Genomic DNA, 22863 nt, shown 5'->3' on the forward strand with positions numbered 1-22863 from the left:
GTTCGCTTCCGACCGAGATGCACTTCGCTGACCACCCTCCGAGGTTCGACCTCCGCAGGGACATCTACCAAAAGCTGCCCAAAACTGACAACATTATCGATTGGAAAACAATCAACCCTCTCGAGACAGCACTTCCAGTCATTGAAAGTTTGTCCTCATTTGTCTGTGGTGTCGACATCAAGCAACTAGATATCGTCGACCTATTTTGGGCACGGCAATGTTACTGGAGAGACACTCTGGCGCTTACAGCGCACTTGAGAACCTTCTCTGGGCCACACAAGATCACAGAGACCCTCTCTTCCCTATCCCGAGCTCGTGAGATGGAGTCTTTGGTTGTGGTGCCTGAGTCCGCCCAGGTTGTGTCAACAGTAGCAAATCTGGTGAGAGCTAACCTCCCCATCTCCAGGACGTGATGAGCTGAGTTCACGCAAAGACATGGCTCGATTGCAACTTTACTTTCAGAACAAAACACCCGCCGGCCAGCTGCCTTGGGAAGCTGATGATGCTCCCTGAGAAAGTATCGGATGGCCAGCTGCATTGGAAGATTTGGACAATGGCTACACTGCTCACTGCCTTCGACGACTTTCCCGAAGACGTGAGGCTATTGAAAGAGCCCTCAACAGCCATTGGCTCCGGTACAGTTCTGTCTACCGACGTGGTCATCGTTGGCGGAGGCAATGCGTATGGCTACCACCTCGTCCTGGTGCGGCCAAATAGCTCAAAGAGCTGACGCGTAACTAGGGGATTGATTCAGGCTGCTCGTCTTAAAGCACTCAACGTAGACTTTGTCGTCATCGAGAAGAACCCGCAAACTGGAGACAACTGGGCGAAACGATACGACTACATGCGATTTCACATCGGCAAGAACTACTGCCAGATGCCATATCTCCGTGAGCACCTTCTTGCGGGCTCCAGGATGCGGATGCTGACATGCGCGAAAGCCTATCCGGAGGAGGCAGAGTACGAGCTACCTCGAGACGAACTTGAGCGACATATTCAGCGTTTCGCGCGAGAGTTTGACCTAGGACCGCGAGTGCTCAACAACTCCAAGGTCAAAGCAACAAGTTTTGACGAGAATGCCCAAGTTTGGAAGCTCGACTTGATTGTCGAGGGGGCTCAGAAGTCGATCACTTGCAGAGCACTGATCATTGCCACAGGGTCAGGGTTCAGCACGCCATTCATCCCCGATGTTGCCGATCGAGGAGCGTTCAAGGGGCCGAGTCTGCACTCCTCGTCCTTTCGGAGCGGCAAGGAGCTCTTACAACACGGAGCCAAGGTAGGATAAGGTCCGCCATTGCCGGGGACGCGAGCTGACACCACAAGTCCGTCATCATCATTGGGTCCGCCAACTCGGCCTTTGACGTGTTGGAGGATTGCCACAACGCTGGCTTGACGGTCCAGATGATCCAGCGATCTCCAACATACGTCATTCCAATGAGATACTACGCCCATCCCCAGGGGTTAGGGATTTTCGACGTGGTATCAACTGAGGTTGCGGATGCCACGATCAACATGGGCCCAGTTGCCATCGGTGGTCAGCTGCCAGGGCTGGTCCACGCCGCGCTGGCGGCCGAAGAGCCGTGCGTTGTCCCAGAATCTGCCTTGCGCATGCCTTGAAGTCACTAATGCGATTCACAGCGATCGATATAGCGAGCTGAATGACGCCGGATTCAAAGCGGTAGACTCCACGAAGGCGGACCTCATCGACCATCTGCACAGCCGCGCAGGTGGCTTCGTTGTCGATATGGGCACAGGTGGCGTTGATCTTATCGTATCCGGGACGGCCAAGGTTCGATCTGGAGTCACGCCTGTGTCCTATACATCAAGCGGACTGCGGCTCAGTGATGGGACCCTGATGGAAGGTGACTCGCTAGTTTGGTGCACGGGATTCGAGACTGATACGCGCAAAGAGCTCGGGGCGGTTCTGGGCGAAGGAGCTGATGCAGTGGCAAGCAAGATGGATGCCATGCTAGGCGTTGATGGTGAAGGTGAGCTAAGAGGGTTGTGGAAACGACACGGCGGGGTTGACGGACTTTGGGTTCTGTCAGGGGGCGCTGGTCAACACCGCTGGTACTCAAACGTGGTTGGCTTGCAGGTGAAGGGGTGGCTTGAGGGTATCTTGCCTGATGCCTATCGCGACACGCTTGAGAGATCATATCAGGCAAACAAGCCGAACATGTGACTGTCGTTTCTTTTCTGATTTTGGAGGTTGACCAGACGTCCATGGCAAACTTCCATTGGTAGTGCAAGGCTCTGATGATAAAAATGAGGGGGTTCGGTGTTGATAAGGGAAGCATCAAGAGCAAGCGATAAGCGTCTTAGTTCAGGGCGATGCAGAACCCACGTCTTGGCGGCCATCCAGGTTCTCGTGACGGCGCCCATGAGCCTCGATGTTGCCCTCGCAAAACTTGTGAAAAACACAATTTATCTCACGCGCCTCTTTCTCCCTGTTTTTACTGCATACTTGCTACAGTTACTTCCAATTGACTTTACGAGGCTTGTCCAAGCGCCGCTTTGACGTCACAAATTGCACTGACTCAGACGTTTAACTTTGACCCTCCCCAGCCTCGTCATGAGACTCAGTGCCACCATCCCATTAGCTGTTCTGGCATGCGCCAAAGCAGCCTTAGCAGCGGAAGATATTGCAAAGGGCGATACTCCCATCGACATCCACGAAGACCTGGCTGCAGTAAGTATTACAGGTGTCCTCTGGAGAGCACAACGCTGACCCGAGCAGGTCCCCATCGAAAGCCTTTTTGAAGTCCACGAGGTCATTGTCACCCTCACTGAGGAGTTCAAACCCTCACCCCGATACGAGGCCGAACACAAAGCTCTTCTGAAGCGCATGTCCAAGTCGCACGGGAAATGGGACACAACACACCCTCGTGCCCGTCTCCTCGACGCCCTGCACGGCTACGTCCGATACCGCGAGCGCCAAACGGCCGAGCTTGACAAATGGCGCCGCATGTACAAAAACACCTCCTCGTCGCAAAAGAAGGTCCTTGAGCATGCTGTTGGCTACACGAAGAAGATGGACACCATCGCTTCGTTGATTGAGCAGAACCACGTCTTGTGTCAGCAGATCGTCGATGGGGCTTTGGAGTTCTACGGGGTCGAGAGGGACGAGATGACGAGGTACATCGAAGCCAAGGAGAAGGAGAACAAGGCGGCTGAGAGGGTGAGCGTGAGCCAGGCATTGAAGCACTACGTCAGGGACTGGACGGTGAGCGGCCTGCGCGAGAGGGATGCTGCGTTCCCCTGCATCATTCAGTCGTTGGAGCAGTACTTCCCTGATCGTTCGCAGGGCGACGTCAAGGTGTTGCTTCCCGGCGCTGGTGTCGGTCGTCTGGGTCATGAAGTCGCCGCACTTGGTGGTGAGTCGCCTTTCTCTCTCCTCTTCAAATTCCAGACGCTTTTCTGACAGATGGATGCATAGGCTTTGAGGTTACGACCAACGAGTGGTCCATGTACATGAATCTCGCGTACCGTTTCCTCGAAAAGCATCCTCGTGTGGGCTCCAACAATGTCCATCCTTTCATTGACGGCTGGTCGCATCACGCCTCCACCGCCGACATGTTCCGTGGCGTCGCCTTCCCGGATAGGCCCGTCAACGCGTCTGCCGTAGTCCTGGTCGAAGGCGACTTCACGACTGCGTTCAAGGGACAGAATGGTCATTTCGATGCACTCGTCACCCATTTCTTCATCGATACGGCGCGCAACCTGATGTCTTATTTCGAGACGATCCATGGGCTGCTCAGGAAAGGTGGCATCTGGGTCAACCTTGGGCCGCTCTTGTACGGCACAGGACCGTACGTGCAGCTGAGTCTTGACGAAATCATCGCTGTCGTGAATGCCATGGGATTCGAGTTTGTCGACGCGCCGGAATCATGCGGTGAATTAACATTCGCTGATGAAAAGGTGCGTGGCCGAGAAGCCGTATACGGCTTTAATGAAAGGGCGTTGGTGAAGAACGCGTACAACGCCCAGTCATGGGTGATGCGGAAGAAGTAAGTAGTGGGCTTAGATCAAAACCAGAACGAGATTAAATATGAATACATGACAGCAAACGGAGGTGACCTACTGGAATGCGCCAGCATCATGACTCGTGATAACCTCGTATACACAATGGACTTGTCATTCGGCTGAGTAAGCAGCCGAATCCGTATGCAGAAGCTCCATGACACGAAATCAGCTGAATCTGCAGTGTCCTCCTCATTGCGAGCCGAGGTCGACAAGTCTCCCGCTCAGCCATCTCATCATTTTACATCCAGATCAATCACCCAACTGAGGTAACGCTACGCCTCAAACGCCTGTCCGCTCCATCGTCAGAATCCGCCGTCTACCTACCCTCCGCAAACATGGGCATTCTCTCCACTCTCTCCACCGGAGCCATGGCCGGCCTCCATGGCTACATCCTCGTCCTCGAGATGTTCCTCTGGACCTCTCCTCGCGGCCGCAAGGCCTTCAACCTGACGGCCGAATTTGCCGAGAAGACAAAGGCCCTCGCCGCCAACCAGGGTCTCTACAACGGCTTCCTCGCCGCCGGCCTCGTGTGGGGCCTCGTCCACCCCGATGCTGGCTTCGCCAAACAGCTTCGTCTCTTCTTCCTGAGCTGCATCGCCGTCGCTGGCTCGTACGGCGCTGCTACGGCCAACCGCAAGATTCTTTTCATCCAGGCCATTCCTGCTGCGCTATCGCTTGCGGCCGTCAGCCTCGATCTCTAAAGTGGACGCGGCAGAGATTTGTCGGTTTGGGAACGTGGGTACTGTTGGCGGTGGTGCCCGGATGGCGGTGTACCAACAGGAAGGGTGTATGGATCTCGGCTATGATCTCATGTGCTTGCATGTTGGGCTGAAGTGTCATGCCGTCGACATGAGCTTGGGGCGTGGATGAGAAGTCTCTGTCTTCACAGGGTTACAGCAAGGGTCTGGATTGGTGCTTTGTTGGCAAGTCGAGCAGTTCGTGTATTAGTATCTTGATTGAATTTCGGCGAGGATGCAAGCTAGATGCGTCACAGTTCATGAAGCATTGACCAGTCCAGGTTGTTGAAATGAGTCTGGTCATCGTCAAAGTTTCCAGTACTTGTAGAGATTGCGGTAAAGCTGGATGTGCTGTTGAGGTCATTGGACGCGACGGAATCAGGAACTTGGAGAGCCCCCGCCAGAACTTAACAATCTACAAACAACTAATGTGTAGCAGATGGGCTTCTTGGGCATATGGTGTTCGTCTACTTTGTACTCGATCCGTTTTCTCGTCGTACTCTACGGTGCAATGGCGAGTACTGGGTGCTGAAGCAACCGCACTACCGAGGAGGCAAAAGGCTACTGCTGCATCATCTCCCTGTACATGGTATACTGTAGGGATATTCTCGGCTGTTGTAGCTCATTAGATGTCTAGACACTTGTCAAGGGCAAACCTAGAATCACAGAGGTCACTGAACGCTCCTTACATTCTCTCGATTCACAACCTTTCATCCATATATGAGATGAGTAGTACCATGTTTTCAACGGTCTTGAATGATGCGAGACCTTCAAAATCGAAAATGGTTGTTGTGAGGTTACGCGAAAGCTACCGCAACAAATTCTCATTTGTCGATGTCCGTCACTAGAGTAAAAATGATACTGGGGCAATGGCGGGACAGGAGACACCACAGAGGACTGCAAAGGCAATAGTATGATGGAATATGAAAGAGAGGCCACATGAAAACAAGAAAGAGTATCGATTGGGGTATTTTGCGCCAAAAGACCAACATTTGACTTGCATCACAAGGCGGAATGTTGTCAACATAACTGTTGCATTTTCAGATTTCTAACCATCAAGTGCCCAGAACTCCGTCGAAACACAAATTGAGCCTTAAAACCATACGTAAGCAGACCGCTTGCCTTTATTTCTTCCTTTGATATGGCCTGTCCCTGAACCATGGTCCATGTAAGGGGTTGCAATGCAACTTCATTCACACCTTCCGGAGGCCGACCTTCCCGCCAGCCGAAGACTCGGGACTCTCGGTGAGACCACCGATGTGCCCCCTGTCATTAGTGCCCGTTGGGATCTGCTTCCAACGAACCATACCTGAGCTTCTGTAGATTGCCCCTCCTAAGTTTGCCAGCCACCGCTGGGAAAGGACACCGAAGTGGCAGCTCACCAGGGATCCGTGATATGGCAGGCTACAAATGCAGTGGAAAGGCCTTTCTATTGTGTCCAAAGGTGGTATTTTGCCTCAGGCTAGGTCTACCATGAGTTGGAGACGTGATCGCCGAGCCTGGGAGCACTCATGTTTGAATACTTTGACCGGTCTTGCTGCCGTGACACCTTTGGTGGCTTACTCAACGTCGTCGTTGGCTGCACTGCTGGCCAAATTCGTCGACCAGCCGAGTACCGCTCAATACCCGCTGACTGCTCAAGAATTGTCGTTTTGTTCCTTCAAAACACTCCTGAAGACCCCTTGAGGCTGAGCAAGCGGCAAATTCAATTGCAGTCATGGCCCAGCCAAGGGCGCAAGGCGAGGAGCGTGGATCTTAGTCAAGTCTGTTCTTCGCCCCCTAACGTGCTGGTTTGCTTTGCCTGCACCTCATGAGGAGGCCCATGTTCTTGTTGCAGTGGTCTCTGACCTCTTCCTCGAACCCTCAACAGGACCAGACGTAAAGATCGTCCAAAACCAGGACAAAAGACAAAATGATAACCCCGCACGGGACTCGAACCCGCAACCTTCAGCTTGCCTTAATAGGAGGCTGACGCGCTACCATTGCGCCAACGGGGTCGTTGGGCTTGGTGCATATTTATGCTGCTACCGGATGTGACGGATTTTTGTGTAGTGTTAACCATAATGGCTCGACTTTCCTTGCCGGCCAGAGACATATTTCACGCAGCAACTGGGGCTCGAGGAGTCATAGAAAACGCAGCTGGCAATTCTGAGAGTATGGAACGAGTATGGGCCTATGAAGATATGTTATTACGTTTCATCTGACCTGAAGTTAGGAAATCATGTTCTACCATACACTTTGGCAGTTCTGTTCGTGTCATGAGTCATGGCCCGTGCAACATGGGGTCACTGTCAGAGAAGGCAGATGATGTGTATGAGAGCGGACAAACAGCGACGGAGGCTGTCCATGCAACAAAGGTCCATTAGACGCCAATTCCAAGATGACACATACATTGTCTAGAATAGGAATAGAGGAAACCCGTAAGGCGTGGAACCTACCAGCTGTTCACCATCCACGTTACCTCGGCCGTCTCCCCGTCCCGACCCCATATTCAAGCGTTAAAGCGCGTCCTCGGCACGATCCAGTACGGCTCGTGGGGCCAAGGTGGCACTCGCTCAAACTGCCTAGATTTACCCGCCCCCATGGAAGATCAGCCTCTCTGCCACAGCCGGCGATGAATTGACAGCTCGGACGGATTCCGGCGCCATGGTTAAGCACACGTGGTTATACCTCGTCGGCTCACTGATGTGGAAGTTGTCCTGGTGATCAACGAGACTTGGCGACGGCGGCGCGAACCAGGTCGGAACGCGCATGGCTTAGCCATACTACGAGATGGCTGGAGGTCGTGAAACATGCGACGAGCTATCCAGCTGCATCCCGACAGGAGCGCATATCGAGCGCTACAGTCCAATAGTGTCTAGGTGACGCCTCACTGCCCAAGGTCGTCAACCAACAAGTCGAATGAAGTCATGCGGCTTCAATTTCCCCGTCCATCCACCCGCATCCTCCAAGTCCCGGGCACGCCACACGACAGCTCAAGCCAATGATGGTTGATCAGGCTGTTGGCATGTCAAAGCTTCGACGCGGCCGTCCTCGCCGCTGAGTGGTGCGCATCTGGAGCCCCCAGAAGCTTGACGCAAACCGCCTCGAGTGTCGGCTCTCATCCTTGTCCAATTGCCGTTACGTTCTCCGGACGCGCTATCTTCATCTGGGGTCCCCCGCACAGAAAAAGAACTTTTATTGGACAATGTCATCATATTCCGGGGCCAGCTACCCCGGGCGTAGTGCGACACAGCAAAAGACGGCCGAGTGCTCGTCAGGCGATTCTCGGGACTCGGCTCTCTGGGCAACGAGGGGAGACGTGCCAAATATATAGCCCAAGAGGACGCGCTTCGGTTTGAATACGTTTGCCCAGAGATGCTATTGCCTTGTCTCGCGCGCGCATCGCACCAACCATCATCGTCGTCACCATGGCTCTCCCTCCTAAATGGTACCAATTTCTCGTCAGCGTCTTCGCGTCGCTCGGCTCCCTGACGTTTGGTTATGATCTTGGTGTCATCGCCCAGGTCATTGGATCGCCATCCTTCAAGTCCAAGTTTGGCGAAGATCCAGCCGAGATGTAAGTCAACAGAATTCGTTTCGCCCAGACGAGCTCTCCCCCGTGCCCGTTTTGACACAATCGCAGCGGCGCCGTCGTTAGTGTTTTCACGGGTGGAGCGTTCTGCGGTGCTGGTATTGCCGGTTGGGCTGGTGATCGCTTTGGCCGACGTCTCACGATCCTGATCGGCGCTGCCTTCTTCCTCCTCGGCGGAACCCTTCAGACCATCGGCAAGAACATTGCCTTTCTCATGGCCGGTCGTACCCTTGCTGGTGTTGGTGTCGGAGTTTTGTGCATGATCATTCCAGTTTATCAGGTGAGTTGGGCGTGCCATATTCGAATCAACGCGGCTTCCGAATCATGCTGACTCGATCTTGCAGGGCGAACTTTGCCACCCCGACATTCGTGGCCGTGTCACGGCTCTCCAGCAATTCATGTTGGGTATTGGTGCCCTTGCGGCAGCTTGGATCTCATACGGTACGTGCTAATACACATGTTCGCTTGGACTGACAGCTGTGGCTACCTTTTGCGAGTTCAGCTGCACAGCTCTGGTCTTGTTGTTCCCTTGCCGACCCGCCGAGTCAATCACACCATCAGCAAGACTAACAGTATTTCTCCAGGCTCCTACATCGGATTTGCGGCCGACGACAACAACCAGTGGCGTGTCAGTCTTGGTATTCAGAATGTCCCTGCTGGCATCCTGGCCCTGCTGATCCTGCTGTTCCCTGAGTCACCTCGCTGGCTGATTCAAAATGGCCGCACCGAAGAGGGCCTTCAGACTCTGGCCAAGCTTCACGCACACGGCGATGTCAACGATGCTTGGGTTGTGGCCGAATTTTCTCAGATCGAGGATACGATCACTATCGAGAGGGAGGGTTCAGCCAAGTCGTACGCCGAGCTGTTCACTGACCGCTCGTGCTTCCGTCGCCTCTTCCTCGCTTGCGCCCTACAGGCCAGTGTCCAGATGACAGGTGTCTCGGCCATTCAGTACTACTCCCTCGCCATTTACGAGAAGATTGGCATTGCGGGTGACGATGCGCTCAAGTACCAGGCGATCTCCTCTTGCATTGTAAGTGCTCCGCTGTCTGCCTCGTGTGGCGTGCCGCTATGATAGAAATGCTAATTGCGACGCTGTCAGGCCTTGTTCGCCCAGTTCCTCACGATTCTGTTCATCGATAAGACGGGCCGTCGCTTCCCGCTCATTGGTGGCAACCTGCTGAATGCCGTCTGCTTCATCATCGCCACGATTCTGCTGGCCAAGTATCCTCCGCTGGATGGTGCCTCGAGCAACATTGGCGCCTCATGGGGCTTTATCGCTATGACCTGGCTGTACAACTTCTCGTTCAGCGCCACGTGCGGTCCTCTGTCATGGATTATCCCCGCCGAGATTTTCGACACCAAGACACGTTCCAAGGGTGTTTCGATCGCCACCATGACGAGCTTCGCCTTCAACACCATGATCGGCCAGACCACGAGTGTTGCTCTCGACGACAAGGATGGCATTGGCTGGAGGTGGTACATTCTGTTCATCGTGAGTTCTGTCTCCATGCCAAATGCGCTGGCTTCGATGCTAACCAATTTTTGCAGGTGTGCAACTTCACCAACGCTATCTTCTTCTGGGCATTCCTGCCCGAGACGGCCAGGCGCCCGCTGGAAGAGATGAGGTACCTCTTCACTGAGGCACCTCTGTTTGTGCCCAGGATGGACCCCTCGCAGGCGACTTCTCACGATTTGGAGCGCAGGATTCAGGACGCCGAGGCCAAGCAGGCTGGTGTGGATGCTGAAGATGAGCACGTCAAACTCTGATGGCCTTTCTTTATCTGATTTGCACAGCATTTGCTTGCCACGACGGACCTTAGGTTTCAGGTTAGAAGTTAGCTTTCGAATGACGGAAGCACGGCGACTGTCCATAGCTGAAGACCGGGTTTCGACCTTATGAATTAAAACTTCGGGCCCTGTGAACTCAAGATAGCGCTGGCTCTTTGTGTTGCTGTCAACCCTTGTAGTTTACGGCCGTTGTTGGCGAAAGATCTATCCAACCGCTTTTCGCCTCTGTCCAAGATTTGGTTGACAGCTCAGTCAATGATAGTTTCGTGACCATGTGTGGTCTTGCTCTTGCTACGTTCATTACTCCGTAGACTCCCAACTTTGAATCTGACCTGTTCGTTCTTTTCAATTCGGGCCAGCGCCCGCAGTCACCACACCAACTGGTTCCAGAGGTAATTGAGCGGGAAAGTCGATTTTCTACCGTCCAAGAGAACTACCAATGAGCACATTAGGCGAGTGTTCATCGTCCTTCGCATTACCACAGAGTGATATAGACAACAAGTTACATCAGAGTATGGTTCCGTTTTGGGCCTCCTGCATTTGACATGGCCACAGTTAGTAAAACTCTTTACTTCGACTCAACGCCAAGATACCTAGTGCTCAGCTACCCCTTATCGTCGTGTCGAATCTCCAAAAGCAAGGTCCACAGTCCGCTCTATCGTGGTCTTGGCAGTGACAGTCCGGTAATCCGCGGATTGTCCCACGTCGACCAGTCTATACGTGGATCCATACGATACCTGGGTCTCCAAAATGGCAGCAGGACAGACACATGACAATGCTTCGCATACAGAGTCAGCCAATATTTCTCAAGCTGGTAGGTAGTAGTTCCGCCGATCGAAACCGCATCGACCGAGAATTAAGGCTTTAACGCTCCATCGCTCCATGTCATCGTCCTTCTCAAGGTCCGGTGACAACCACCAAGCACAAGCTGCGGGCTGACCATCGTATCATCGGTCTTGGCGCCGTGCTCACGCCCTGCATGCCGACCGGGCGACTGTAATGCTAGAAACCCGTTATTGGGGCTTCGACGTCGCATCCCGCTCCAGCAGCCCACGCCGGGCAGCTGAGAGCAAATACGCGCTCCGACTCGCACGCCTCGGCGCACAGATACGAACCCCGCCGTCCTTCCCAAGGTTGCATCGGTCGCGGCGCGTGAGGGCGGCGTGCTTTGCCAAGTAGGGTGTGAGGCCCCCGAGAGCCGAATGCCTCAACTGCGAGGAGCCCCGTATTACTCATCGCTGTGGGCAGTGATCATGCGTGAGCGGCAGGGCCGAAGGGGGGATGCACGAGGGTGGGAAGGCCTCTATCTCCGGAGTCGCTGCCTTCGGGCGGGTATCGAAAGCGCTTGGCATACGAGGAGAGCCAAGAACTTGGCAGAAGGCTCGGTGACGGAAAGCGGCAAGAGATGCATGAAGGGACGGATTGCAGGCGCTGCTGCGACCCAAGAAACTGCCGACTGCCATTTAGACGGGTTTTCCGACGGGATTTGTCGGTTATGCAGGGGCAGTATGTAGGTACAGTGCCATTCACCGCACATAGCCTGGTCCAGGGGCTGGTTCCTCTTGTTCCTGGGCTCTATGGACCCTGTGCTCCAGGGCGCGGGATATCGGGACGTTGAGACCGGATTCGAAAAGTGATCAACGCGCCGCGAGACTCGAGAAGTTTTGAGGCAAGACTCTAGGTTCCTCCAATAATACGACCAAACAGGGGTGTCTCCGGCATTAAGGTTAACCTCCCGGGAACTGGGCGGCGGAGCAGGCAAAAAAAAAAAAAAAGAGATGCGATGACGATGGTGGTGGTGGTGTCAAGCGGCTGCTAGGCTCTCGTTGTGACAGGGCATCCATCTCCTCTACTGACCAGCCGGGCTAGCCAGTGACCACCCACCTGTAAGGCTGCATGTTGCGCCGTGGCGTGTTGCATCGAGAGGCCTGTGTCTCGCAAACAAGCGAGGCCCAGAGCCAATCGTCCCAACCTTACCATACCCTGTCAGTCACCTGAAGTGCTTTCTTGCCCTTGCCTGCTTGGCATCAGAAGAAGAAGCGCGACCGATACCGTGGAAGAGACTCTTGGCCACCCGGGAATCTTTTGAGCGCTCTGAGGACAAGGAGGAGGGGGCTTCAAGGAAATGTCTCAACCACTGTTGCTTCACCACCAAGTCACCACTGAGGAGTCGTCGGGGGCCGTGCTGGCGCCATTTGACTCATGCTTAATATGCTTAAAGCCAAAAGTACATGTACCTTGCTCGAGAGGTACATGTACCTGACTGGGAATCAGGGGAAAGGGGGAAAGGGGGGCTATAGCCTGATGAGACGATGGACAAAGAAACCTTATCCCGGTTGAAAGACAATGATTGAATGCCACATCCTCCGTCGGAACGGCTCGCTCGATCTTGGTCTTGGAGAAAGAGTGGTAGCTCAGCACAGCACAGCACATCATGCGTGCACAGAGATCTGATTTGTCTTCTCATGCCATGGCAGCAGGCGGCAGAGAGAGATGTAGGTCGGAGATGAGATTGATCCTCCGCCACAATGCCCCCCTGCTTCTCCCGCCCGAACGCCAATAGGGGCGTTATCGACCTCAAGTCGTGCGGCACAGCAACCACACTGGCCTTGCTGAATGGGTGGTCAGCCGAGGCCTTTCCTCCTACCCTAATCGTGATTCCGCAATTTTTTTCCCCTTCATTTTCCTCCTTTCGCCCCTCCTCCTCCTTCTCGCAACCGCCGACGGGACTCGAACCGAAAGGGATCAGTTGCCACGCGCATGACGCACGGTCGAATAGTCTCGGGATCCTTCTGCTCACGAGTTCACGATGATGGACGCCAAGTGGCTGACCATGCACAAATGTGCCGTCTCGAATCCCTGGAAACAACCGCTCATCCCACCATCACCCCATGACTGACCCCATAGCCGTGCTTTTGTGTCCCCCTATTGCCCCTCGGCCTAGCTCCAGGCCCGAACATGAAGCGGCGCGACGGGTGCGCTGGCGTGTGGAGAGGCCGGCTTGAGTGCCAACCACAGGTCCCAAACAACCCACCACAAGAGCGACTTTGGGGGCTACTAGCGCTGCCAATAAATGGGTGCGAAAGGGGGGGGGGCCTGGCCCATCCGGTGAAGCCGCCACGCCGAGCCCTAGAACCCGCTGTGTGGAAAGGTTCTAGGTAACCATCATCGCGCGCCGCTCAGGCTCCTCGACCAAGTGTCCGTGAGATTACGGGTGCCAAGAACTAGGCTGCTTTAGGCCCTGGCGGTAATACGAGCTGCACCAGGGGATCGCAAGGTGAGGGCTAACCTCATCAGGGCGGGCAACCACAAGCACTCATCCAGTGCCCCTGGCCCGCCTCAGCTCACCACATTGTGCTCATGTGGTGCTCGTTAAGGTTGTCTTTCGATCCGTGTGGTGTCCCACTGATTGTCGTGTGGCCGCGATTTGATCGAGGCGAGGCAGCCACTCCGACGCCATACCCTCACCCCCTGACCTGCCTGATGAGTGCCCCCCTGGATAGAAGCAATTCACACTAGACAGGGTACACTGGTCAGAGCTGCAGATGTAGTTTTTTTTTTCTCTCCGCTCGCTAAACGTTCTGACGCATGATACCTGGTCCTTGTGTTGTTGGGCTGGTGTCGGTCTCTTGGCCCCGGTTACTGTGCCTCTTTTGGGGGCTTTCGCCAGCGCCTTGAATGTTTATAAGTAAAAGGGATCATGGCCCCCATCCATCGTGGATTTCTGATAGAAGACAGCCGAGACTTCTGAAGCCTTCGTTCCACCTCACAGTCGTTTGCACTGCCCACACTCGCTCAACACCTACATTCGTTTAACGCAACCTAACATAATGTTTGTCAACCTCCGCAACTGCGTGCTCGGCCTCCTGGTCGCCGGTGCCACCGCCTCGCCCATCACCAAGGACCTGGCCACCATCGAGAAGAGGCAGAACCTGCCCAACGGCGTCGCCATCTTCAAGTGCACCGTTCCCAACACCATCGCCTTGACCTTCGACGATGGCCCTCACATTTGGACCGAGAACGCCGTCAACCAGCTCGAGGCCGCCGGCATGAAGGGTACCTTCTTCCTCAACGGCAAGAACTTTGGCGAGCTCAAGAACTATGTTCCTCTCCTCAAGCGCATGCGCGCCAACCGCCACCAGATCGGTTCTCACACGTATGTCTTGGCGCACCCTGGTCTTTCTTCGAGACCTACCGTCCATTGTTTCTTGTTCCTGAGACAGCGTCTCGCTAACACGCTCTTCATAGTTGGGACCACCCTTACCTCACTCAGCTCAGCGATGCCGCTGTCCGCAAGCAGATGACCGACTTTGAGAACGAGCTCCGTCGTCTCATCGGGTACTACCCCACCTACATGCGCCCTCCTTACTTCGACTACAACGCCAAGACCCTCGCCGTCATGAAGGAGCTCGGCTACCGCGTCATCCATGCCGACCTGGACACCAACGACTGGAAGTTCGACATGCCCGCCTCCATCGCCGCCTTCAAGGCCGGTGTCGCCAACAACCGCATCGTTCTCGCTCACGACGTCCACGAGACCACCGTCAAGACCCTGCTCCCTGCCATGATCAAGGAGGTCCAGAGGCTCAAGCTTAAGGGTATGTCGAGTCTTCCCCATTGCCTCCTCAATCCGCACAGTAAACTGATTTCTCTTGTGCAACAGCCGTCACTGTCGGCGAGTGCCTCGGCGAGCCTTACGCCTACTGGTACAGGGTCACTCCCCGCGCTTAGATGTCCTCATCGAGGGCCCAAGTGGCCTGGGTTGCGAAGGATGAAGCCGTATATTAATGATCACGAATGTCAGCCTGAATCTATTGTAGCATGCGCGCTTTTGCCGCTCTCACATGTCATTGTGTATAGAACCTCAAGTATTATTATTCACTACATTTATGATCCATTTTCGGTGCACCATTTGTCACTGTAGGCTGTATGTCCTTGCGTCACAGTGTTCATGTGATTCATGCCAAATATGGGTTCAATCCTGAAGGTCTCTATCTCCTTCCCCGCATTACCAGGCATCAAGGGCTATCCCCTTTCCAAGTGGCGCCTTGTCAGTAGGTTTGGTGTGAAGAGACTCTCGGAGCATATGTGAATCGATACCGTCATTCAAACCGATTTGAATGCCAAGAGTGGGAATCTTGCGTCAAATACAGCAGCCAAACACACCACTCATCATATCCAGTGGACTGTTGGTAAGGAGCATCTCGCCCATGACATCTTTCTCTCCGCTATGATATCACATTGCTATGGTCGATTCGGCGGTGAGAAGCCCGAGAGGCGCTTGATCACGCTACTAGGGGCTGGTGTCGAGTCAGTTGGCGTAGCGCTGGCGCATCTAGGCGGCGCGCGCGCACACACCTACACTAATGTTTCCAAGCACCTGGGCTACTAATACGAGGTCTGATCCTTGGCATGCAGGGATGAAATCACCAAGTCTGATGTCCAGGGAAACGTGTCAGAAATCCATCTCCAGATTTCGGAATATGTTTATCTTGGTTGTCCCCGCATGGATTCAGTTGAAGTGCCGTTTTGCCGGGCCATTCCGGCTCTTCGATCTTGCGAGTTTGAACTGACACATGGAACTTCACAAAGACAAGGGTGCATACGACGGCAACTACGGGCAATCTTGAGTCGCCAGTCTCGCAACCCGCCGGAAGATTCGGAAAGGTAATACCGCCGGCTGGGCTCAGAGTTTACGAGGACAAAGATGAGGAGATTTGAGCCAGGGTGAGTGATTAAGAATATATGATACTACTTTACATGCGGTCGATCTCATCAGAGAGCCTTGTAGTGTGAACCATTCGCAATCGTCCGTATGCTCGTGAAGCAAATTAGAAAGAGGAAACTATGCTTCGCGGACGTGAGTCGTTGCTCCTCTCTTCATCTCATGCCTCACTCCTCCTCAAACCAGTCATCCTCAAGGTCCCACTCCTCCGAGTCAGAAGCCTCGCTGAGGGTCGTGTAGTCGTCGCCGGCCGCGTACTCGCCCTGCATCAGGGTGAGCGGGTAGCATCCGGTGACCTTGCCACCAGTGACAGTGTACTGGAGATCCTCGCTCATGAGCATGGCGGCACCGTCCTCAGGGTCCTTGGCGAGGAAGATCTTGGAACCCGAGTTGTCCTCAAAGTCACAGACAAGCAGGTAGAAAACCTGCTCATTGGGATCGACAGCCAGGTAGAAGTAGTCATCGGTCTTGTCATCCTCGCTATAGGGAGCAAAGGCGACGACGACACCAGCCGAGGGGATGTTCTCCTGGTCGTCGAGACGGAGGCGAGAGACGCCGACGGCGGACATGGAGTTGTTGTAGTAATGCATGAGACGCTGGCTACCGTCGGTGACGAGGACGTCGTTCTTGGCCGACCACATCTCAGAGCAGTGCTCATTATCCTCGCCATCGACACCAAAGGCGTACATGTTGCCGTTGGAGCAGGAGACGATCATGGTAGTGGCCTCAGGATCAACTAGAAGCGCAAGGTCATAACCGGTGCTTGTGTTGTAAGGGCGGTTGGGGAGGGTCTCAGGGGTGTAGCTCAGGACGCTGGTGCCATTGCCCTTGATCTTGGAGGTGATGTCGACGACCTTGCCCGTGATGTTTGCAGGGGTGGTAACCACAGCAGATGTGGTTGCCTGACGAGCGCGGACCTTGGTGGCTTCCTGGAAGTCAGAGTTCTCGAAGTCCTCCTCAGAGCCACCATCGACATCCTCGGGGTTCTCCTCGCCACCGTCTTCGGGGTTCTCCTCGCCACTGTCTTCGGGGTTCTCCTCGCCGCCGTCCTCCGGGTTCTCCTCGGGGTCGGTGGGATCAGTGGGATCCTCGGGGTCGGTGGGATCCTCGGGATCGGTGGGATCCTCGGGGTCGGTGGGATCAGTGGGGTCCTCGGGTCCACGGGGTCGGTGGGCCCCTCAGATCGGTAGGATCAGTTGGTTCTCGGGATCCGTAGAAGGTTGGACGTCGCGGGGTTGGCAAGGCGTGGCAGAAGCCGTAGGGTCGGCGGTGGCATTCGGCTCCTGGCCAGGAACACCAGGGAGGCTGCTTCTTGTTATTCGGTGCTCACTCGGTGACAAGCTCTCGAATAAGTTGGGGAAAACTTACGGAATGCAACCGCGGGCAAGCGGTCTATCATCAGTGTCCAGCAGGGGAATCTCAGTGGTTCCGAAGATGTCAATGAACAGCTTGTTCCTCCAGCTGATCTGGGTGCTAATGCCCGTGCACCCGTCAATGTCCTTGAATCCGGCGGCAAATTTCTTCTCCTCAGTCAGCTCGATGGAGGCAGCCACCTGCGCAACACCCTTGATCGAGGGCTCGTCGATGAGACCGACGGACTTGTCCCACTGGCTGATCTGGAGACCGCAGCGGATACCGATGGGCAGGCCCAGAGTCGCAGCGAGCATAATCTCGCCCTCGGCCTCGAAAACTGGCTTGAAGTAGGGGTCCCAGCCGTTGCGCTTGCTGTTGGAGGGGTTGACAAAGTCAATGAGCACGTGTGCGTTCTGCAGGCCCATCTCGGCACCGGCAAGAAGCTTGCCCTTGGCCTCGGCCTCAAGCTCAACGCGGGAGCCAACGGTGATGCGAGGACCGATGGTAACGACACCGTAGGACAGACCAGGGAGGCCGACATTCAGAAGCGTGTGACTGAACTCTCGCTTGTAGCTCATCTGGGCGTCGATGCCGAGCTTGAGTACGAACTTGATGTCCGTGTTCACCTCAACCTCGCCCTGGGTGAAGACACCACCGAGGGGAGTCCAGGCAGCGCGGCCAGCGAGCTTGGCGCTGCCGGAAACACCACAGCCAACGCAGAAGACGTTCATGTAGCCATTGAGCTTCTTGTTTTCATCGCCCTCCTGGTTTCCGAAAGCCTTGAGAAGGATCGAGTCACCCCACGGAGAAGTGACCTGTTTGGTCTCAGGATCCTTGAGGGTCTTGGCATCAGGATCATTGGAGGAGGAGTCAGGAAGCTTCCAACTGACTTCCTTGTTGATGCTGCCATGAATAGAGCTCGCTTCTTGGGCAGTCTTGTACCCCTGCTTGATGGGCTGGACAACATACGTGTCGACAATGTCACACAGGAAGCCACAGGAACGCTTGTTCAGGACATTGATTCCCCGTTTTTTTGTCTTCCAGAAATCGCCGTCGAAGGTCTCCCCGTCGGCCTCGGCATAGTCATCAAGCTCGGGGGCGAGAGTAAGAGCGAAAGTCTTGTAATCCGCACTCAAGGGTTCATAGCCGAGATCAGTGTCAAGGTCGTAGTCGAAGAGCTCACCCCAACAGGCTGAGGGCAAACCGTACTTGGTGTCGACAGGGGCATTGCAGTCGGGCTTGGCCGCAGCAAAGCCAGCCGATGTGCTACCAGCTCCAGGAGCAGATGTGCCAGAGGGGCCTTGAGAGTTGGAAGGAGACGAGCCGGATCCAGAGGCCGAAGGTCCGGCAGAGGCGCTGCCAGAGGGCGACGAACCCCCTACGGTGGTAGCAGTCACAATGGACGTCGAGCCGCCACCCCAGGCGAAGGAGGCACCAGACTGGGTGTTTTGGGCGCGAGCAGTGGTCGTGGGCCTGGCAGAGCTGGTCGTGCCCTGCCCTCCGACGCCAGGCAGGGTCTTGGTGCTCGGGCTCTTGGGGCCATGGCCATCGTCGCGAGGAGTCCACCAACCCCATTCGGTCTCACCCTTGGAGATAACGTCATCCGGGTGGCAAGGCTTACCACCGGCGACAATGACGAGGTCGCCCTTCTTGTAAGAGAGAGCCTTGACCTGGAAGTAGCAGCGATCGCCCTTGGCATAGTCGCCGCAGCCAGGGACGTACACAATGAGGATGACATCTTCGTCATCAGCCCAGGTAGAGACAGCGTGCTCGTATGCCTCTTCGGAGCCGAAACCGATCGTCAGTTCATCCGAGTCATACTTGACGTTCGTCACGTGGTCACAGTGGTCGAGGTTAACCGAGGGGCTCTTGAAGTAGTAGGTCAGGAAGGCGAAGTGACCGGCCTTGGAAGGATCTGAGTGAATTTGGGTTAGTTATCGAATGTGAGAAGCTGATAGAGAATTATGCCATACCAGTGATGCCGTAAAACATCTCGGAGGCCTTCTCAGGGGCGATGGGAATGACGTTCGTGGCCGGGCGAGTGTCATAGTTCCAGTGGATGGCGGGGGTAAGGGTGGCCATGGGAGCATCGTGCTCAAGGGTAGCAGTCTTGCTTCCCTTGAAGCCAGAGTCTCCATGATCTTCAGCGATGGAGGGCTCGGGAAGAGAAGGAGCCTCGTACGCCTTGCGGTCATCGTGGGCACCAGCATCGCAGTGAGCGGGCTTGGCCGGGCATCCCTCGGCAGGACGGGCGTAGACAATGACAACTTCAAAACCCTGCTGCTTCGGGGCTTCGATGGAGGAGTTGGCATATTGTGCGCGCTCTTCAATGGCTGGAAGAGCTTGAACAGCGGCAGCAGCCCCAAGAAGGGCTGCAACAGAGTTAAACCTCATTGGGGAAAGAGCGTAAGGGTCAGAAACTGACCAACAAATAGAGCAAAAGAGTGACTAGATCCTAAGGATCCACAAGGGGACGCACGAGAGAGTGACTGAGGATGGCAATATTCCTGTCGATCTCGTCGCAAGCGGCTCGATACCTTCTTATACAGGATCCCAAATATGCGGGTTCCTCCGCTTGAAGCCGTGTAGCAGGGCGCCTAGTCCGTTAGCCCACCCGCCGTGCTGGCTCCAGACCTCGAGCGTTTGCCAATTCCTCCTCTCCGGAGATTGCCAACACTCAATTTGCCGTCCTGATGAGGCTCTCGTGAGGACCATGCGGAATGAAGAAGCAATAGTAAATGCATGGCTCGGACGAGACTGTTGTTGTTCCCACAGCGCCCTGCAGTGGGCCTGCAGCTCAGCTGCGTCCTAGCCGGCACCGGGCATGGAAGCGGCCTGGATGCGGAAAGCCATGTCCCAACTGGGGAAGAGGCCAACAGACGTAGCCCAAGCCAGCGTCTTGTTAGCAGCAAGCAGAGAGCGCTAAACGGCAATAGACATACGCCATAGCGGCTGAGCGCGATGCAAGTGCACGCTTGCGCAGGGGTAAAGCGTGGCGTGGTTTTCAGGGTCACCTTTCAGCTGGATAAGCGACGCGCTAATGACATGCTTTTCCACGTTTTGGACGAGGTAAATCAGACGAGGCGAGAGGACAAATGCTCCGATCGGTCGTGGCCGAGGTCCGCAACTTGATTCCCAACAGGCATGTTCTCGGTCTTCTACCAATCATGGTGAGTTCGACGCAGGACAGTATCGAACGTCAACGCCAGCGACGCCAGCCACGAGGCCGACTCACGAGTCAATCGGGAATTTAGCGGCGTGGGAGCGCTCGGTTAGGGAAAAAGGTTTCCAGGGTCTGGTTTTAAGGTGAGACCCTTTCCCCATCTCGAATTTGCGAAGATTGCCATGGCTCGAAAGGATGGCCTTTTGCCCGGTTAACTCCGACAACCATACGTGCTGCCTGCCATGTGAGGTGGATCACTTGTCACGACATTTTTTCTCCCTTTTCGTTTGCATAATATCTGTCAAGAATATTGGGAATGAATCTCGTGGAATTTCAATTATGTACACCCTCCTCGCTATATGGAAGATTTGCTAAAGAGAATGAAATTTGACAGAATAGAAAGGGGGCTCTTCAGAGTGTCATGCTGGCCGGCCATGCTTCTCTCAGTCAGCTGGTCAATGCTCACTTCGAGCCCGACGTGGCTGGATTGCCTGGATGTATCTCATCTCACATCTCAGAATGAGCATGCTCTTTAGTAACGGACCCAGCGGCCACGGATGGAGCGGGCCTTGAGCCTCGTGGGGCCGACAGACGAGGAGATGATGCTCGAAACCTGGCTGGCGGCGACAGGCTTGACGAGGAAGCTCTTGCTCTTGGCAAGAGTGCTGAGCGCGCTGGTGGTCTTCAGTGAGAGAAGGGCACCGCTGCCAGAGGCCTTGTTGACCTCGCACGCGCGGCCAAGGGCCGAGGAGCAGGCAGACGCGGCGGCGCTGTCGGGGACGTTGTAGACGGTGCCCTTGTTGCTGCTGGAGGTGAAGGGGTTCTTGACGGTCTCGAAAACGTTGCCCTCGATAAGAGCAGTGGCTCCAGAGTAAATATCAAAGGCGTGGCCCTGCATGTTCTTGAAGTAGTTGTTGGTGGCCTGGAAGGTTCCGGTGGTACCATCCTGGCCAAGCTTGGGGGCGCGGCCGGAGACATCGTGGTAGTAGTTCCTGTCCAGGGTGACGCGATCGCCCTTTCCGTAGAACATCATGGTCCAGTAGTGGTCGCCGTTGCAAGAAGCAGAGGTCGTCGTCTGGCCGTCGAACTCGCTGTTCGAGACAGTCACGCGAGATCCATCGTAGTGGGTGACGATGAACATGCGGCCGACGAGGGAGATCTTCATGTGGTCGATCCAGACACCGTCGTTGCCGCCCTTGAGGTCGATAGCATCACCACCCCAGACGATACCAGGGTTGAGGTTGCGGATCTCGAAGCCCTGGATGATCACGTTCTTGGCGTTCTTCTTGATCTGGAGACCCTTGCCGTTGAGGACGCCGGCACCGCTGCCGATGATGCTCTTGTTGCTGCCAACAATGAGGGGCTCGAGTCCGGCCTTGTCGTACTTGATGGAGCTGACAGCGACGTTGTCGGAACCTCCGCACGAGAGGGTTCCAAGGTAAAGTTGACCTCCGTTCTTGGCGCTGCAAGACTTGCGGTCGCAGCCAGAACCCGTGGCCTTGGCGCCGGTGAAATCCCAGGTCTTGTTGATAACGATGGTGCGGGGCACATCGTCAGCCAGAAGCTTCGCCAACTCGCTGGCAGACGTGGGTGTGACGGCCTTGGCGGATCCACCGCCAGTGACGCCGGTAGCGAAGCCGTAGGCCTTGCCGACGACGGTCTGGGCGGTCGCCGCCGTAGCCATGACCATGGCGCCGAGGAGGAAATTGAGATGCATGGTTGAGATAAAGAATGGATGGTGCGCACGGCAGTGTTAAAAGAGAGGACTGATGGGTAGTGTTGAGATAGCTACGCCGGCGCAAGCTAGTGCAAAGTCAATAGAACTGAAAGAATGGAAGATGTTACAATGATCTGTCAAAAAGAGTAAACGAACGAATGTGGTTGATGAAAGAGTAGAATCCCACAAGGCTCTGCTGATGTTGGCCTTTAATGCATTTGACGATTCTCTCCCCCGTTCGGCCAGTGCATCGACGAGGCTTCAGGCCCCTGCTTCCCTAGATTGTTTGCGTCGAATCCCGAAATCCTAGGACCGCTCGATCAGCAGCATCCCGTAACATTGCTCGAAAATGCCCTTTAGGACCGCGGTCCAGAGCATGGTGGGACCATTGCAACAGGCATTGCCATGATCAAGCGTCAGTGAACCTCTGCGCCTCGCTCGAATCGGAGCCGAACGGCGAGAGACTTGCCAAGAACGTCGTCAAGCTAGTCCTGATGCCTCGTTCTGAAACGCCCTTCCTGGGCCTCCGATATTACACAGAGCTGGGGCCCCTCCAGCCTCATGGCACCAGCATCTTGACAGCCCCTGACAATGTAATGAGATTGTGGAGGATTGCCGCTCAAAGAGTCGCTACGATAGTGAATGTGGGTTGTTGCTGGAGCCTGTACAGAATCACGGGATCCCCCGCCGCCACAGAGCTCAATTGAAGCTCCATTCGAGAACTTGTTTCACGTAAGATATCCATGAGCTGACGGCTGTCGCGTAGCCACTTAGTCTAGC

The 22863-nt window shown here is 55.1% G+C and overlaps 7 protein-coding genes and 1 non-coding gene across 8 annotated transcripts; 5 read left to right on the plus strand and 3 right to left on the minus strand.

The window, feature by feature from the left end:
- Positions 1-250: 250 nt before the first annotated feature.
- On the plus strand, positions 251-2182 carry VDAG_07138 (uncharacterized protein; the record flags this gene model as incomplete). Its single annotated transcript, XM_009656043.1, has 6 exons — positions 251-380; positions 434-681; positions 742-890; positions 942-1276; positions 1324-1580; positions 1651-2182. The coding sequence occupies exons 2-6, from the start codon at positions 554-556 to the stop codon at positions 2180-2182; spliced, it is 1401 nt and encodes a 466-aa protein (XP_009654338.1). The 5' UTR covers positions 251-380; positions 434-553.
- A 390-nt stretch (positions 2183-2572) lies between these two features.
- On the plus strand, positions 2573-4011 carry VDAG_07139 (uncharacterized protein; the record flags this gene model as incomplete). The annotated part of the gene is made up of 3 exons (XM_009656044.1): positions 2573-2689; positions 2771-3374; positions 3437-4011. The coding sequence occupies 3 exons, from the start codon at positions 2573-2575 to the stop codon at positions 4009-4011; spliced, it is 1296 nt and encodes a 431-aa protein (XP_009654339.1).
- Positions 4012-4358: 347 nt separating this feature from the next.
- Positions 4359-4724, plus strand: VDAG_07140 (uncharacterized protein; the record flags this gene model as incomplete). The annotated part of the gene is made up of 1 exon (XM_009656045.1): positions 4359-4724. One exon carries the CDS (start codon positions 4359-4361, stop codon positions 4722-4724), a length of 366 nt encoding a protein of 121 aa, XP_009654340.1.
- A 1953-nt stretch (positions 4725-6677) lies between these two features.
- VDAG_20199 lies at positions 6678-6757 on the minus strand. The gene has a single exon. It is a non-coding gene; the product is annotated as a tRNA-Arg (tRNA).
- A 1413-nt stretch (positions 6758-8170) lies between these two features.
- Positions 8171-10104, plus strand: VDAG_07141 (H+/hexose cotransporter 1; the record flags this gene model as incomplete). The annotated part of the gene is made up of 6 exons (XM_009656046.1): positions 8171-8319; positions 8386-8614; positions 8679-8775; positions 8919-9367; positions 9437-9829; positions 9886-10104. The coding sequence occupies 6 exons, from the start codon at positions 8171-8173 to the stop codon at positions 10102-10104; spliced, it is 1536 nt and encodes a 511-aa protein (XP_009654341.1).
- A 3776-nt stretch (positions 10105-13880) lies between these two features.
- On the plus strand, positions 13881-15022 carry VDAG_07142 (polysaccharide deacetylase family protein). The gene is made up of 3 exons (XM_009656047.1): positions 13881-14281; positions 14374-14723; positions 14789-15022. The coding sequence occupies exons 1-3, from the start codon at positions 13956-13958 to the stop codon at positions 14854-14856; spliced, it is 744 nt and encodes a 247-aa protein (XP_009654342.1). The 5' UTR covers positions 13881-13955; the 3' UTR covers positions 14857-15022.
- Positions 15023-16017: 995 nt separating this feature from the next.
- VDAG_07143 (uncharacterized protein) lies at positions 16018-19597 on the minus strand (the record flags this gene model as incomplete). Its single annotated transcript, XM_009656048.1, has 3 exons — positions 16018-17027; positions 17229-19118; positions 19177-19597. 3 exons carry the CDS (start codon positions 19595-19597, stop codon positions 16018-16020), a joined length of 3321 nt encoding a protein of 1106 aa, XP_009654343.1.
- A 1301-nt stretch (positions 19598-20898) lies between these two features.
- Positions 20899-22083, minus strand: VDAG_07144 (pectin lyase; the record flags this gene model as incomplete). Its single annotated transcript, XM_009656049.1, has 1 exon — positions 20899-22083. One exon carries the CDS (start codon positions 22081-22083, stop codon positions 20899-20901), a length of 1185 nt encoding a protein of 394 aa, XP_009654344.1.
- Positions 22084-22863: the final 780 nt, after the last annotated feature.

The sequence above is a fragment of the Verticillium dahliae genome, genomic scaffold, assembly GCF_000150675.1.
Source record: "Verticillium dahliae VdLs.17 supercont1.15 genomic scaffold, whole genome shotgun sequence".
Lineage (NCBI taxonomy): Eukaryota > Fungi > Ascomycota > Sordariomycetes > Glomerellales > Plectosphaerellaceae > Verticillium > Verticillium dahliae.

Bases quoted from the DNA above. Each gene is read 5' to 3' on its own strand.
- VDAG_07142 (XM_009656047.1), top strand. From the start codon at position 13,956: ATGTTTGTCAACCTCCGCAACTGCGTGCTCGGCCTCCTGGTCGCCGGT. The intron at 14,282-14,373 runs GTATGTCTTGGC...CGCTCTTCATAG, and splicing joins CACCAGATCGGTTCTCACAC to TTGGGACCACCCTTACCTCA. The intron at 14,724-14,788 runs GTATGTCGAGTC...CTTGTGCAACAG, and splicing joins CCAGAGGCTCAAGCTTAAGG to CCGTCACTGTCGGCGAGTGC.